General features: G+C 35.0%; 1 protein-coding gene across 1 annotated transcript in view; it reads left to right on the top strand.

Moving 5' to 3' along the window:
- Positions 1–906: 906 nt before the first annotated feature.
- Positions 907–18,545, top strand: part of LOC142340176 (uncharacterized) — a 70,518-nt gene continuing 52,879 nt past the window's right edge. The window contains exon 1 of the mRNA XM_075390679.1: positions 907–1,192. Coding sequence (XP_075246794.1) covers positions 1,171–1,192 — 22 coding nt within the window. The 5' untranslated portion in view covers positions 907–1,170. The remainder of the gene's footprint in view (positions 1,193–18,545) is intronic.

Raw genomic sequence — 18,545 nt, 5'->3', positions numbered from 1 at the left:
TCGAGTTTCAGATGCTATTAATGTTTGATGTTGTTATTTGATTTTGTTGTTCGTCTTGTCTTGTATTCTTAATAAAGAAATCTTCATGGCCCTCTAATGTGGTTTTTTTTAAAATTCCACTGAGTTATTTGAGTTTGACGCAATTTTTTATTCATACACCAGTTATTTTCTAAAAATACCTGAATTACTGAAACTTTTCTATCTCTTCCTCATTTGGTAGACGATTAGGCCGAAAATATGGATGAGCGGCGTCGGATTATTCTTTGCGAACGCACATAGTTGAGCCTCCTTGTTTCATTCTGGTTCTAAAATACTGGCTACAAATATGTGGTATGCCTTTTTAATACGGAAAATTTTTTTGAAATTGTCCGGTATATTTATTGTTCTTTATATGATAAAATCAAATACACCCAACTTTGTTCAATCGTGATTTAATCTATAATTGAAAAGGCAGACATCTCAAATCTATACAAAGCCCATTTGTGGTTTTTTATAATGTTTTGAGAGTGTTCAAGGTTTTCTCGAGAGTTGACAGTCATTGTATCTCAATTTGAGCTAATATGAACAAACTAGGTTGTCACGTGTCACATGTTTTGTCTTTTTTCACGCTTAGTTATTTTACTATTTTGCTAAAATTGAACTTTTCGCATCAAGTAATATGAAATGTCACGTCAGGTCTCAAGTAATTATTTTGTCATAACAAGATTATTTACTTTTGGTTATCACAAAATGACCCGAAAAAAGCAATATTTGAAAATTTGCTTTCTCTATTTTTTGCCTCCAATGTGTGAATTCAAAAAAAAATTGAGGAAAAGAAAACAGTTCAGGCAAGCGTGAATTGTTTATGACCAATTGGAACAGCACCTTCTTTTCCCAACAGAATTTCCCCCTTTTCCTTGGTTTTCAATTTTATTCCCTTCTTTCTCCGCTCCGGTAAACGAGTCCGTACTGATAGCAATAAGCATTTCACCATCAAAACATCCGCTTTTCATTCTGTTTGGCTAATTAGCTTCAATCTTTGGAAATAAACATCTTCAACAAAAAAATTCTAGATATATATACAAAGTTATATTGCCTCATAATTAGTAAATTTCACCAAGTATCTTAAACTATTAACACCTTTGCTCATAGTTATAATAAACTCTAAATTTTGTTTGTTTTATTCACAAAATGAAAATGTCAACAAGTTCAGGTTAGTGGGTCAGTCAGTTCAATCGCGAAGTTATATCAATTTAGTAAACAAAGTTTTGTTTGTATTTGTGATAAATCCTTAAGAGGTCGTCAAAATTGACATCGTGAACTTTTCACGGGTAACTGCATTGACCTCAGTGTACATGCATTTGGGCAATTCCATTTTTATATAAACTATTATATGAAGTTATTGCTGTGCATGGTCCTGTGTTAATACAATTAATTGATTTTCCAATTTCATTTATGCGATAACCGATGCGCCTGAAAATATCTTTATTAAAGTTAACTAACTAAAGGAGCAATGATAAAAAAGAAAAAGTTGGGTCGTTTTGTTATTTGTTTCTTCTGTAACAGTTCGAAAAATATAAAAAATGTTTTTTTTTTAAAAAAAAAGTTCATGTGTATTTCCAACAGATCCTATTTTAGTCAAAAACGAACTTTAATCTTAAAGTTTTTACCAGAAGTTTTCAAGAACTAACCGTCTTGGAAGATTCTTGAAAAATTCTTGCAAGATTTTGAAAATCAACTCTTGTTTTCAACTCGGGTAGTCTTGATAATTTAAAACATAAGTCTTTATGTAACATAAAAAATATCTAGATACGATAAATACTTCCCTTGCAGAGTCAGTGCTACTTCAGTCGGCGATGAAAAAAGAAAATTAGATAACTGTTGTTCATATTTATTTCACTACACAATATGAGAAATTCATCTGACAGAGATCAGGAAAATTTTCAGTAAAGCAGATTCTAATACTTGTTCATATTTCTATCGGCAATTTTTCGAAAATTTTTTTGTGCAAGCTCCTGCACTAATTGTGTCTACTTTTCCTAAATAGATCTTTTTTTGTATCGGTGACTTTCATGCCTATTGGAGCTTCATCGGCAAATTTACATGGTCGGAAGTGATATAAAAATGATGAAAATATTAAAGAAAAAAACTGCCATTTCATAGAAAAAAAACTGCCATTTCGGCAGAAAAATAGCAATCGACTAAATTTGGATTTAAAATTTCAAATTAATACCGAAAAAGTGAAAATTAGACTTGAAAAAAAATATTGTGCAAAACTTAATTACATGCTCTTATGTTTTCTCTATATGAAACGTCTGTCCAATCGATTGGGGATTTCGTTAGTTGTACAGAAATTTCAAAGGAAACCCATCGTGTAACTTGATCTCCACTATAATCTGTTTCATTAAGAGCTTGCGAGAGCAATGAGCAGACACTATATTCCCTCAAGCGTTAGCAGTTTATTGTTCCGACCCACTTTAGTGGGGGGGAGGAACTATATACACAAATAGGTTTTTTTGTTCAGTCAATTTTGGCCGATCGATATATTCATCGAAAAGAGTTGAAACTGGTGTCGTTTGAAAGCCCGTTCTGCGTAAGAAATTGAATTAAAAAGATATTTTTGATTTTCGCTTTATACAGGGTGTTATCGAGGTTTAAAATTGGTGAAATATAGAGGGATTTCATTTGTTTTTATTCACATTTTCCGGAATTTTTGCCAGTACTTCTTGTATAATTGTGCTAAAAAAATTTTAAAATAAAAATTTTCGAAAAATGTTGTTGGTTTGTTCTCTAGAGAAAAAAGTTTTACTGAACTTTTTCATCTAATTTTTTGGCTAAAATTGTTGATATTTATTTCAAAAATCAGCTTTTTCATCGAAAATTGCGATAACAAGATTACTTAGTCAATTTTGCCTAAAGTTGCTGGAATTTAATACCTAAAGATTGCTGACACAATATACTTCAACTCAAGAAGCGGCTAGTTTATATCCTTGCTCTCTTTTTTACTGCGTTTGAAACCTTGCCCGTTTCTAACTAATAAAACTCTATAATTGTACAAACAGCACTTTTTCTGAATTATCTTTTATCTTTTTTGCCAAATATCTATATCTATTACATTGGGTACCATTGCTCTTTCCTAATGAACGAACAGTAATAGCAGTGCTAGTTTTTGTCTGATCGTGGAAATCTAAAATCCAAAAATAATCTGCATTATTTTCAGTGGCTGTTTTTATTCTAAAAAAATTACCGCCTTTTTATATTCAGTACAGAACATAACAATTTACATAATGACTCACTTTTGACAGGTCCAATTGGTTTCGTATACAATTGCCAGTTAACGTTTTTATTTTTTTTAACCAGAAGCTTAGATTTTACAATCAATCGTTTGTTTTCAAAATTAAAAAATGGATTGTAATAGCTTTGCAGCTGTTTTTCCGTATTTTGCTCAACTTGCATTTTATTTTCAGGAACAAAGGAAGGCATGTTCTATTTTAAAAAAATTATAAAGTCTAGTAAGACTTTAGGCTTTAAGTAATTGTTTTTGGGCTTTGATGCTACTAGTTTCACAAAAAGAGTGATTTTTTGACATTTGCATGTTTTTCAAGTTGTTTTTTTTGTTCTCGTCACATTACCAAACTATTGATAGGTCACTTCTCACTTTTTTTATGTTCAAAACTTAAGCGCAATTGAACATATATATTTTAAGGAACAGGATATGATTATAACGGCTGCGACACGAAGAAGAAGTTCTCTAGAAGAAGTTCTAATCTTCACTTCTAGAAGATTTCTACTTTTAGTCGTATCAGAATATCTGAAAAATAAGAAGTCTCAATGGCTCATTTTTGAGTTCTTATGGAGGAACACATGAGTTGGTTTTACTGAATTTACTAGGTAGCTGATAATTTTCATGACTTTATAAAAATAATTTTTTCAAGAAATAAGGAAGATTATTTTTAATTTTTAACTTGTTCATTCTTTTGTCTATTTGTTGCCTACTATCATTGTTCTTTTGTGCTCTATTTGTTGCCTGGTCTCATTAATTACATGTCACATATCACGTTGCTGGCATAAAAAGAAAGCGAAATTGAACACCTCTGATGTTTTAATTGATTTTATTATGGGATTAAGGGCTTCAGCGCTGCTTTATAGAAAAGAAGTTGTTTTGGTTTTTTTAGAAATTTTTTGTCTGAAGTTTACAATTTCTTTTGTAAACGTAGGACAAATTCTCATCAAAAAATTCTCAATTGCCCGGTTTAGAGGACTGAACAAACTTATTTTTTATTGCAATTTACAGCTAATGATTTTTTAATTTTTAAATTAAATGTTTTCGAAAAATACAAACGTTGTTTTTAACGTTGGTTTTGTCTTCTCTGTTCTCTGCCTAGTCTCATTATTGAGTGGTCACATATCATATTTTTGGCGTTCAACAGACGCACAACCAAATACTTGTTTTTCTTAGGGGAACGATTACGGTTTTAACGGCTTTGTCACTGCTTTCCCCCAAAAATTATATGAAATTTTGTTTTTTTCTTTATCTATTGCTATTAAAAGACTCAATAGTGACTGGAATCATTGTTTTAGCTAATGGAGCTTTAAATGATCGTATTTAAACATATTTAAAAATTTGAGTTCAAATCATTTGGGTTTCATCACTTGGTAACCAATTCTTTTCAAAAACAAAAAATGAGCTCAATTTTTAAATTAGGTGCTTTTCTTGTTTAATTTTCTACTTGATATGGATTCTCATTAATTCGCATTTTTTCTGGTGATGAACAATGAACTAGTTATTTTGTTTAGTTAATGTCTTACCTGACGCTATTTAGACTTTGTTATTGTGTTTTGCTACAAAGAGAGTTTTTGAATGTCTTCAATTTTTGTCGTTGTTGTTTGATTTTATTGATTTTCTTTTCTCGTATTCCTACTAATGGCAAATACCCTTGGCTCTCTAAACTGATTTTTTTTAAGTTCACTGAAACGTTTGAGTTTGTCACCAGTTTTTTTTGAAAAATAATTGAATTTTTGAAAGTTTTCTATGCCTTCCTCAGTTGGTAAATAATTAAGCTGAAAATGTGGCTGAGCGGGGTCGGATCAATATGTGCCAACGCTGATCACCGAGCATCCTTGTTTGGTTTTGAGGATGAAAAATGAAATGGTCCGACAAAAATTTGATCAAGCCCGAAATTGCTTAAAGATCCAAACTAATTTCATGTTCTACAAACTCTACAAACTTTGTTTGAGAGCAACTATTGAACTAAACTTTATTAATGGTCAAACTTTACAAATGATTGCAATAGACAAAATGTTACCATGTAACCGTTTTTCAATCATGGTTTTCGTTTGCAAGCTAATTAGTGAAAATAAATCAAGCGCTGTCTTTTTCATTCATTATCTCTCTGCTTCATACTGAACTCTTAACAAACCAACTATGGAAAACAAAGCGTCAATGCAGAAAAAGCCTCTGAACTGGGGATAACTAATGACATGGAAAATAATTACGAACTACGAAATGAAAGTTTCGCGCTATTGTGTTGCTGAGTGAAAAGCACGTGAAAATCCTAAATTTTTAAAAGTAATTTGTGACTGAAAATTGAGTCTGGACGAAAAAATTTGAAGATTTGTAGAAAGTTAGCCATAGCAATTTCTTTAATCGTCTACTTTTCAAAGAAGCGTCCTTTTAATCACCTGAGCTATGCACCTACGCTACTCAATGCCAAGACTTTTACTCATAAATTTTTATCTTTACTTTTTTTAAATTTTTTCATATATGCATGCAATGGCTATATACCTGAACATTTTTTTAAAATTAGTTTTGTTTTTTAAAGTGTTACATAATTTGTTATGCATTGTGTTTTCTTATCTTTTGCGCATGTTATTCGTTTTATTTTGCTAACAACTCTCTTAGCTCGGCAAACGTAAGTGCTGCTTTTGAATTATTTTTTTAGAATTTCTCAAAATATCAACTCAGGCCGTTCAATTTGTTCCGACAAATCGTAGGGTCGACTCAAAAAGAACAAAACATGAATGCAACTGAGAGCATCATTTTTTACCAGTCATAGTAGCTATTATTAGCCTGCTATTATTATTTCGCGAATTTAATTTCCTTTTTTGGGCACTTCGGGCTATCTTGAAATTTCCGTTGATCAGTTTTTCTTTGTTTCCGTTTGAATTAAATGCATGACATTCATGATGTCTGTTCTAATCAGCTGTAATTCAAAAGAACTCAATAACGGGAGTTGTTTTCATTTGTTGTGATCATCATTTCAATCGAAAGTTTGTGACGTTCACTTTTCAATTTTTTCATGTTTCCTAATTGTATAAAAATTAATTAAGGGAAAATGTAGTGTAATCAATTTCGTCGTTATGTGTCGAAAAAAAATTTAAAATACAGTCATCAAATTTTTGGCCTAAGCACATACTTCGCTTTGCCTTACAGTTATTAATTGTTTTGGTATGCATTTTACAGTCAATGACATAAAAAGAGGTAAATGTCTTCAAGAAAAATTTTAAATGAAATATATAACCAGTCTAATTCATGCTCTGAATTTCAATTAGCCGCAAACTGCTTGAGCACCAAATTTTAAAATAATAAATATCGATAGTCAATTTCAAAAATTCGATAAATTGAAAACTATTTTCAAAATTCATAATAGTTAGATTAAGGCAAAAATGTTTTCATTGGGCATAACAGCGAACATTGAAGAAGGAGAAAAAAATCTGCTCCGCTCTTCAACTCTGCTGTAAAATTTTAGAAAAACTATGAAGCACGCTTCTTTACTTACATTTACTTTCTTTAAAAGTAAAACTTAGAGGTATCTGATGTCTAAGTTGATACGGGTAAAATGATTGTGGCTAGAATATTGCATTAACTCAAATTGTCGAAAGGCAAGTTGTTTTTTTTAAATGTCATATAAATGTTCTTTATGTCATTAGTTGACCTGTAACTTTGTTTTGAAGACAGATTTTTTATGCAATTATAAAGTTATTAATTCTATTGCAGTCAACAGACAATGTGCAGTAATATCAATTAAACTATAATAAATATTGTAACAGATATGAATCACAAGATCTCCATATTGATATTAATCAAAAGATAACCATTTTTGGTTGGAATTATTTCCAAAACACACAAGGGTTTTTTATTTTTCTTTCGTCTAAAGTGTCTGCGTCGTAACAAATTGATCTGGAAATGTTGAAATTTTGCCTTAATTCAAAATGGAAAACCCAAAAGCGACTTTAAACATTGCTTACGAGAATTGCAAACCGTCATTGGCTATGCTTTATCCAGAAATTATTAGCGAAAGATATGAATTAGTCTAGTTAGCGCAAAAAAATTCTGGTTGATTTTATGTTTTTTCATTGTGTTTTAAATACAGAAAATCGGTTTGCTTGTAGCAGCTTTTTTAGGGATAACCATACAATTTGGATGTAACGCAAACTAGTTTTTTGGCAAAAGCAGTTATTTTGAGATGAAAATGTGATCGACATGATCAATTATACAGATTAAAACAAAATTATTGTTTTAGAAGTGATTGTTAACAAAATTTTAAAACGTGGCTGACTAACGTCGAGTGAATTGTTCTCAAACGAAGGGCGCTCGGGGGACTTTTTTAGTAGCCAGCTGGGTCTTGGGGATGCACCAGGTGAGTGGGAGTGGAGTCAGGGGGTAAAGCGATGAGGGGTCAAGAGATGGGGGTAGGTTTGTGGGAGAGCTGGACCAGAGGGGGATCCGACTTTGAAATTGTCTGAAATTGTTGCCTCAAATTATTTTTTTTTATTCGCATACTTAGAGACCAATAAGGCGTAAAACTGTACGAGTGCTGCTCGGCCACTTAATGCCATCCGAGCGATACCTGTTTATCACACTTTCGAGGACCAAAATTCAAACGAGTGAGAAGAAAACTTCGCATAAAGAAGACCACAGGACTAATATAATTAACATAAACTTCGTTAGAGAGCTAATAAACAGATATTGTTAGCAATGGGGAAGGTAATATTGATTTATACTTAAAACAAATTTTCTTATACACGAAAGAGAAAAAAATTTGTGGCTGTCATTTTTTATCTTCCGTCATCGATATCAAGAGTGTACAAGTTGACGGCAACCTGGGTCGAGGAAAAATCGGAAAAAAATGTAAGATAATACATAATTTTGTACATAATACATAATACATAGTACATAATTTTGCAGTGAAATGCGGTGAAATTATGTAAATTCACCGCTACTGTAAGCGGTGAACTTAAAAAGTTCACCACATTTTATTGCGTACTACAAATTACTGCTGATTTTGTGTAGGATCACTGCTTTGAAAAAATGTCAAAAAACATTTAACGTAAGGGTCGTTTTTAGGGGGTTCAATAACGCAATTCCTCCCTTACTCCCCATTACCACTTATCTTACATCGTTTTACCGACCTGAAATTACCCCTAATCTTACATCTTTTTGACACTTTTTTCTAAGCGGTGAATTTATGTAAGTTCACAACTAAGTTAAGCGGTGAATTTATGCAATTTCAACGCATTCACCGCTTATCTCACATAATTTGGACACTTTTTTTTCAACGCAGTGAATTTATGTTATTTTACCGTTAAATTTAGCGGTTAATTTATGTAATTTCACCGCTACCGGGCGATAAAGTTTTTTTTCACCGCATTCACCGCTTATCACACATAATTTTGCGATGAATGGCAGCGACATCTCGACTACGGAAAAAATTTTGCAGTTCAATTTTTTAAATTTTGTTTAAGAGTTGATTACACAGACTTGTTTTGGGCAGGGACGCAAACATGGGGTTGTTGTAAAATAATAAATGTATCTAAGCTCATCTATGAAAACATCTGTTTCATGTTTTGTCAAAACTGTTTCCAAATTTCAATTATCTAACAAAAAATCAACTAAATTCAAGTAGATTGTCTATCAAAACAATTATAAACAATAATAATAACAATTTGTGTGATGCTCAATAGTTTCCAAGCATTTTTACATTAGGAAAAGCAAAACCGATTGGAAATTTTTTCCTGTGTGTGTTAAATTGTACATTTTTAATTCATTGGCTTGCTGCGATTGATCGAGTCACCCAGACAAATTTCATTGCCTGCCTCCATGAATTAGACTGTTTGCGGACGTCTTACTTCTACATTTATTAACGGACAGGCAAACATGAAATTTTTAACTGTCCTTATGTTTTTACAAATGATATGCAGTGACTTCAATTATGTAGGTTAACATATATATAGTTAACATTTGGTTATATTGGCGAAGTTTAAGTTTGTTTTATTCGAGAAAATAATTGTAAGAAATGAAAGAGTATGAGTTTAGATTTTTCTAATTGATAATTTGTTGATTTTTCCTACTATGGATCTGCGTGGTGTATCATCTACAAGCAGTTACATCAAAAAACTATCCAAATAATGTTTTAGTAAACGGAAAAACTGAATGGTTTTTTTCCAATTACACAAACTTATATGATATTAGTATAAAAATAAAATACAAGATCTAAAAAAGTAATAGAGCAAGGAAACTATCAAGGAGATTCTTCAAATAGTAAGAAAAAAATGTGCGGTTTGAATTCATTCGCTTGCATCGATCGTTTGCGTCACGTTCAATGAACTAATTTTTTTTACTGTTTTAATTGCTGTGATGAGGTTTTAATGCTTTATCATTTATGTACAGAAAACAATAATTTAATTCAAAACGAAATGAACTTTTCCGCGGTCTTTAAACTTTTGGATGAGGTCCTGCTCAAAAATGGGATCGGGTTATCATTTCGATGAATTAACAACAGTCTTATATGCTTTCGTTTTGTTTTGGACCTTTTTATGCAAAAACGTGATTTCTGTCCGCAATGTCGTTAATTGCTTGTTGTTGCTGACAATTCTTTGGTTGTTCGTCACGAATGTGCACGTGTTTCGTTTCTCAACAATTATAGAATAACAAATGATATTTTACAGTAGAACTTCGAAAATTACAGGATAAATCTGATTATAAGATCAAGATGGTGATTTGATTTTGGGGATGGCAAAAGGCTCAAAAATCAGATAGTTGCATAATTACCAATTATGAATGAGAAATAAATCAAGATAGAGTTCCAACCACAGCATCGGGTTTTGATTGAAAGAAGATTTCTTAAATTTTCCTTTATATCAGTTGAGTGATATGAATAATTTTTGTCAGATGAAAACTGGCCAATTTAAAATTTCTAACAAAATGCCTTACTAATTTTAAGACATGAGTTTGATTTGAACTGCTAATACCCCAGTCTGATTTCGTAGCATATGTTCCCATCCAATGTTATCTGAAAGTTTCCAGCTTCGATACAGGTATGGACTTCAGAAAGGTGCCCACTGCCATTTTGGCTAGTAGTAACGTAATGAACTGAGACGGTCCCGTCCTCCATCTTGTGTCAAATGAAGTGAAATTTTGTATCGCTGTACTTTCCCCTCTTGGACTTGGCTTGAATGGCTTGAGCCACAGTTTACTGCAACTCTGGTTGTATTCCTCAACTGCTACGTGACAATTCTGCTGGACATCAAAAGGCTCTCATATTTTTATTCAGTTTGAGTGTTTCCTGAACAATTGGTGCCACGCCCTGTTGCTCTAACTCCGATGACAAGAGTGCAACACCAGCTTTCTGCTTTACACCACACCTCAGTAGTGAGCGACAACCGTTGGAGTTGAAAATGTGTCCCTTTATTGATTTTCTTTCCTTCACATCACCAGACCAGTCTGCATCATATCCCCCCATAAGCAAACGCTAGCCTCTCTTGTGTAAGTAAACGTGATGATTCTTTTGTGCTTCAAACCTTCTGAAACTTGAAAGTATCGTAAAGAGTTCTTATTAATGACTTTTTGATTTGTTCGTTTGTTAATGGGTCTGGAAACAAAATGGACTGTGAACATCTTTTTTGGCCTTGTCCGCTTGACCAGAGAAAGACCTGATCCAATCAACTGGAGTTCAACTCTAGTCAACAGGAGTTCTTCAGGATTTAAACTGTTCCATTTAATATCGCTCAAGATTGTTCTCTACTTGCACGCTTTTCGTCTGACTATGAGATCATAAAACCGGTTTAGGTTCCCTCTGCTTGATTTTGAAAAGTTACATCTGGAGCCTTCTTGACATTGGAGATCACTGTCATGCTTCTGTATGCTACTACAATGTCGTAAACTCAAGCCAGTTTGAAGGAATTGTCACCTGGCTGTTCCAGATTTTAGCATCCTGCCTGAAGCCAGAAAATGATTGCTATTCAGTCAAAACTTCTCTCCATCTAATCCTCTTGTAAAAATTTCTCCGGCTGTTCGAGATAATTTTGTGCGGTTTGAATTCATTCGCTTGCATCGATCGTTTGCGTCACGTTCAATGAACTAATTTTTTTTACTGTTTTAATTGCTGTGATGAGGTTTTAATGCTTTATCATTTATGTACAGAAAACAATAATTTAATTCAAAACGAAATGAACTTTTCCGCGGTCTTTAAACTTTTGGATGAGGTCCTGCTCAAGAATGGGATCGGGTTATCATTTCGATGAATTAACAACAGTCTTATATGCTTTCGTTTTGTTTTGGACCTTTTTATGCAAAAACGTGATTTCTGTCCGCAATGTCGTTAATTGCTTGTTGTTGCTGACAATTCTTTGGTTGTTCGTCACGAATGTGCACGTGTTTCGTTTCTCAACAATTATAGAATAACAAATGATATTTTACAGTAGAACTTCGAAAATTACAGGATAAATCTGATTATTAGATCAAGATGGTGATTTGATTTTGGGGATGGCAAAAGGCTCAAAAATCAGATAGTTGCATAATTACCAATTATGAATGAGAAATAAATCAAGATAGAGTTCCAACCACAGCATCGGGTTTTGATTGAAAGAAGATTTCTTAAATTTTCCTTTATATCAGTTGAGTGATATGAATAATTTTTGTCAGATGAAAACTGGCCAATTTAAAATTTCTAACAAAATGCCTTACTAATTTTAAGACATGAGTTTGATTTGAACTGCTAATACCCCAGTCTGATTTCGTAGCATATGTTCCCATCCAATGTTATCTGAAAGTTTCCAGCTTCGATACAGGTATGGACTTCAGAAAGGTGCCCACTGCCATTTTGGCTAGTAGTAACGTAATGAACTGAGACGGTCCCGTCCTCCATCTTGTGTCAAATGAAGTGAAATTTTGTATCGCTGTGCTTTCCCCTCTTGGACTTGGCTTGAATGGCTTGAGCCACAGTTTACTTCAACTCTGGTTGTATTCCTCAACTGCTACGTGACAATTCTGCTGGACATCAAAAGGCTCTCATATTTTTATTCAGTTTGAGTGTTTCCTGAACAATTGGTGCCACGCCCTGTTGCTCTAACTCCGATGACAAGAGTGCAACACCAGCTTTCTGCTTTACACCACACCTCAGTAGTGAGCGACAACCGTTGGAGTTGAAAATGTGTCCCTTTATTGATTTTCTTTCCTTCACATCACCAGACCAGTCTGCATCATATCCCCCCATAAGCAAACGCTAGCCTCTCTTGGTAAGTAAACGTGATGATTCTTTTGTGCTTCAAACCTTCTGAAACTTGAAAGTATCGTAAAGAGTTCTTATTAATGAATTTTTGATTTGTTCGTTTGTTAATGGGTCTGGAAACAAAATGGACTGTGAACATCTTTTTTGGCCTTGTCCGCTTGACCAGAGAAAGACCTGATCCAATCAACTGGAGTTCAACTCTAGTCAACAGGAGTTCTTCAGGATTTAAACTGTTCCATTTAATATCGCTCAAGATTGTTCTCTACTTGCACGCTTTTCGTCTGACTATGAGATCATAAAACCGGTTTAGGTTCCCTCTGCTTGATTTTGAAAAGTTACATCTGGAGCCTTCTTGACATTGGAGATCACTGTCATGCTTCTGTATGCTACTACAATGTCGTAAACTCAAGCCAGTTTGAAGGAATTGTCACCTGGCTGTTCCAGATTTTAGCATCCTGCCTGAAACCAGAAAATGATTGCTATTCAGTCAAAACTTCTCTCCATCTAATCCTCTTGTAAAAATTTCTCCGGCTGTTCGAGATAATTTTTTTTGCTGACAGAAGGAAAGCCGTCTTGACATCAAACTGGTGCATCACATGGCCTGGTTTTGGTGATAATTGATGTAGATTTCTAAAAATCTCCTGCTTCCAGGTAGAGGCAATAGTCTCAAACTAGTCCGGTCTTTCCAATGATTTGTATTCATCAATTTAACTACTGGGTCTCAACTTCACTTTGTAGACCCAATGGCCCGGAAAAACCTTCGATTCTTTAGGTGGTGTCACTAGGTCCCAATTATCACTTTCGTGGAGTAAATTGAGCTTGCCCTCAGCCTTCATGACTGGTGTCATTGGTCCCAATCACCACCTGGGTTTCCTCCATAGACAACTTTGGCTTCCAAATAGCCTGCCCTCTGTCACAGCAAGATAGACCTTGATTTCTACAAAAAATGCGAAACATTCCCTGCTCGTGTCTTTCGTCCGGGCTCTGCACTGCCCAGTTGTTCTTATGCATCCTCATAGAAGGCATCTCTCCCTGAGGGTAAGAAATCTTGTGTGTCGTTATTATATAGTGTCTATGAGTCCCCTGTGACTACCTCTGGTTGCTTCAGATCCTTAATATATGGCTACTTCCTCAATGTCCGAGGCCTGGGCGTCAGGCCTTCAGTTGTTTTGACCTATCATTCAGCAGGACAGGCGTCGGCACGTTCACTGTCCATGGCTGTGTCGACCTCAGAAAACTTGAAGGTCGCATCTCCAAGGCCGTCACGTTGCGTGTCTTTGGGACACGAGATATGAATTGTTGCCTTCATTATACCCAACAAACTTTCCAGCCAGTGCCTTGAGTTCAAGTTTGATCAATCTAGGCATCATTTTTTGCTCGACTCACAATTTTCTGATTCTTGCTGCAAAAAGAATTGAGGCTCCCAATTTATTTTAGGATGTTTTGAGTAAATGAGCAAAACAGTTTGCCATCACCAACAATATCTTGCTGCACCTCAGTTAAACCGATCTGTTGTGACTCCTCTGATGTGGTTTGTTCCAGTAGATTGCCTGCATTCAAGCAGTACGTCTCGAATTGCTCTGAGAGTAGTTATATTGCATTTCATTGTCTCAATTTTTTGGGTTCCTCTGCTCTGAGAAAAAACTGTTTGGGCTAGTCAGTGCTTCATTCTTTGCCTTAACGATGTCCACAAACACATATTGTGAATAAAATTGGTCTGCAACCACAATGTATAATTAGAACCCTGATATTCATTCCACTCTGAAAGATGCCATAATGTTTCTGAACACCCTCTCCAGCTTCCCTTCAGCTTGAGTCTCTGCCTCTCTCGGTACAGGCGTGTTTAAGATCTTGGTGTGAGAGCAAACATTGCATACACCATCGTGTTCCCCCACATCCTGTGGTTCTTCTCTGGCCTTATTCACTTGAATCAAACCGCACAGTTGTATGTGCCACTTCTTTCTACTTCTTTTGCGCTTTTAAACTTAACGCCTCTGCAAGTCTATTTGATTGCATGGCCGCTGGAAGTTAAGTAAAACAATGTATTGTGTTCTTTTAATTTTATACCAGTTTTTTTCGGAGTTTCAAGCAGCTGCTGCTTTTGTTGATACTCAAGCTATGTCAAAACTCCATTCATTTTGAGACTGATGTGGGGTTCGTTGAAAAGTCAGGCACACACAAAACAGATTTAATTTCACTTTGGAATTGCCCGTTGTTTGAGGGTATGTTGATCTTTACATATCTTCGGCGCAAAACACTGGAAGGCTTTTCTATTGGGATTTTGACCAATAATTGGATCAACGCAAAGCCGAGGAAGGCATAAATATTTGGCACTAAGTGTTCTGTGTAATATCTTATATATTACACAGAACACATAGTGCCAATACCTGTTATATCTGTTCTCTGCCACATCATATATCTGTTCTGCGTAATATCTGTCCAATATCTTGCTTGTTATTTTCCACTGTGTAAGGGCTACACATTATTAGACGTCTGGTATAGCCAATGTTGCACCCATTGTAACTGATGTTTCTTTGCCTACAGCTATTTGTCTCTTGCAAGACCTGTCAATGCGACCCTTCTCAACAAAAGTGCTACATTGCGCTGTCTCCGTCCTCCTGCTCTTTTTGGGAAAGTGTCCAGGAATACCACACACAGCAGTTTTCTTTCCCGGCCCCTTTTCGAATTCACACTTCACTGTCAGTGCTATTAAACCATTTTCTCCTTTTTTACTCTTGTGCTCGCCCGGAACTTCTGCAACTTTTTTTATATGACAATTCTTTCACCGTTATGAGGCTCTGTGGTATAACCAAGTTTTCATAAACAATTTGCAGACCTTTAACAACCAAGGCATTGAAGAGGGTCTCCAAGATTGCTTCCTTTTCTTCTTGTAGCCCTGTGAGTATCTCCTGTGCCCCGTTGACGAAATTGTTCTTATCTTCAGAACCTTTTTACTGCGATCGAGCCATCGGCGTCTCGACGGTGTGAATTCACTCTTGAGAATGCTTCCCATCAATTTTTCACCTCCTATGCCGTTATCATTCAAACTTTCATGTCTCATAAAAATGGGGCGTTGTTGCATCTAGATTCATTGCTAGATCGCACCACACGTTGTTCTTTCTCGTTGATTTCAGCAGCGATGAAGTGTGATTTGTCTTTGTAGGTCAGCAGCTTCCTTCTCTGTTGATTCGTCGTTGTATGAGTTGGCAAAAGAGCGAAGAGAAAAGGCACTAAAGAGAAAAACAGTTTTACCATAAACACCAAAATGGTTTTGTTTTGTAGAAATTTTTTGTTTTTTTGTGACCAAAACAATTGCTGACTCATTAACTGTTGAGATATGGAGTGTCTCAGGCAGATTAAAATCGTTTATAATTAGGTAAAATGAATTAAGTTGTTGAAAATGACAGAATAACAAAATGATAATTTTAAGTAGAAATTTTTGATTTACTGGAGATATCTGATGATCAGAACACTCCTGTAAATCTCTGAAACCTTCTGTCAAGAGGCCATGTTTTTTCTTCTTCGTTTTTTTAAATTCAGTTATTGCAAATTTGTTCCACCTACGAAATTCCATAGTCCGACAGTGTTCAATTGTTTAACATATACGAGTTTGTCGATTCCTAAGATAACCTAAACGTCTATTTTCTGCGCAATTTATTATAAGCCAAATTTTTAGGTTAAATATTTTGGTATGTTTTGCGGTTGTGACATCAGCGCCTTATTCGGTGCATACTATTTGCACCCCACACGCACGTTTCATACATATTCGTAATGTGTTGCTAGGGAAAAGAACGCGCTCTCCAAATGGGGATGCCTACCATACCGGGCGACAAATGACCGGGGGGATTGAAAATGACCGGAGGGATCTGAGCACTTTTACCAAGCAACCAGATCTTAGCAAGAGAAAAAAACTCAATTGAGACAGCAAGACTGACAGTAAGACAAGACTGTCTCGAGAAATATTTAGTTTCTAAACATAAGAAATCGTCAGTATCGTCGTTTTTTTCCAGCCAAAACTGACAAAAGTTTCCACAAGTTTTTGTTCTGCATCATCATTTTCGCTTCGTACTTAACACAAAAAAATTTCGGTATTGGCGTTTTTCAAAAGTAAGGGATTTTCGATACCATCGTTTTTCGAAGGTAACAGAAATTCGGTCCGATCGTTTTTTAAACGTAATAGAGATTTTGTATCGTTGATGGAAATACCATGAACTTTCATCTTCTGGGTTTTAAGAGCAGATTAATCTAGCAGACCAAACAGGAAGCGGTCTCCATGGTTGGGTTCAAAGGTAAACAACCGTCAAACATTTTTCTTAAAACTCTTCAAGAAAATATGTTAAATATCAGTAAATGTGAAATAATCAACACAATTCTCGTCAATGTTCAGAAAGTGAAGGAACTTTGGATTCAAAAATAATCGAGAAGTTTATTTTCGCCCCCTTAGTTTTGTGTACGAGCTAACGAAGAATTTTCAATAATTTTACACATTCTTTCAGAATTTTTCTCTAAATAAATATCGACAGTTTTTTAACGTCTAAAAACGAATATACCAATGATCTTTTGCCAAACTTACGAACGATCTCTTACGTTTAAACACCGAACAAACCGAATCTTCTAAAACCGAACATACCGAATCTTTCCTACGTTCGAATCCGACAACACTGAACACACCGAACGTAGGGACATTTTCTTTTGTTTGAAACCAAAGATATCAAAGATTTCGTACAAATTTTTGTCGTTTTTGTTCGGTCTCCTCAAGTAGGGCTGATACTAAGCTATCTTATGCTTCCTTAGAATATATTGATTTAGGTTATAATTAGCTTTCACTGAGTAAAAATTAAAAATCATCCAAATCAGACAACAAAAAGGAATTATAAGATAGCATAGAAGATGTAACTTAGTGAGTGTATATTTTTTGTAGGCCAAAGTGCGGGTGCAACTTTTACTATCTTAAGTATTTGAGATAAAACTCAAATACTTAACCGAATGGAAGGGGGTTGGAGGGAAGGGGTGGGGGATGATTAAACGCCGCTACGCACTGTCATCAACTAAGAATGCCAGAATATTCAATAGCGTCTTTCCAGCAGACGTTGGTTGCAAAATGCGATGTAGATAGAATATGAAATGTTTACCAGACATATATATATATATATATATATATATATTATATATATATATATATATATATACAATATGACAATAAAAATGAAATCTCAGATTTGATAGATGATACAGAGATCAAAACTTGCACGTAATTTATACAATTACGGGCACTTTTTTTACAGCTGATAAATATCCAATAGTTACATAATTATGAAGGGCCTTTTATCTGAAAACAGATGAGAACAAAAAGCACTTTAAGTGTTAAATTTTTTACTCCTACTCCTATAAATCTAATTTCAAAACATGTAAACTACAATATTAATTTAGTGGATAATGTGTACAAGGTCGTTACCCGGAAAAAGTGTGTATGAGTGTAGGTGTGTGTGTGTGTGTGTGTGTGTGTTTGCGTGTGTGTGTGTGTGTGTGTGTGTGTGTGTGTGTGTGTGTGTGTGTGTGTGTGTGTGTGTGTGCGTGCGTGCGTGCGTGCGTGCGTGCGTGCGTGCGTGCGTGCGTGCGTGCGTGCGTGCGTGCGTGCGTGCGTGCGTGCGTGCGTGCGTGCGTGCGTGCGAATGCAACTCAACCACCATATACTCTGGAAATTTTCATAAAGAACTCACCTTTTTGTTATTTGGGCAAAGCGCCCATGTTTCTTCCACGGCTGCTCAACTATTGTGTTTAATGATTTCCTCTGAAATCATACAAAACTAATGGGTACATTTCTTAAGAAAATATGACGCGAGGCATACTTCGAATTTTATAGGTTTCTATATGTCAGGCTTTTTTAAATTTTAGTCTCTAAAATTTGAGCTAACCGGAAGTTTCTATATGATTGATAACTCTTTAAAATGTTTTGCGGTACTCGTGCTGATTATGATGAGATTTGTTTGGTTTTGTTTATGCAGTTGTGTGTACTTTCGATTTGTGCCCCCCACTCAGTGGGGAAATTGTTTGCAC

The sequence above is a fragment of the Convolutriloba macropyga genome, chromosome 5 (assembly GCF_964194025.1).
Source record: "Convolutriloba macropyga chromosome 5, txConMacr16.3, whole genome shotgun sequence".
NCBI lineage: Eukaryota > Metazoa > Xenacoelomorpha > Acoela > Convolutidae > Convolutriloba > Convolutriloba macropyga.
This window is presented reverse-complemented; position numbering and strand designations above follow the sequence as displayed.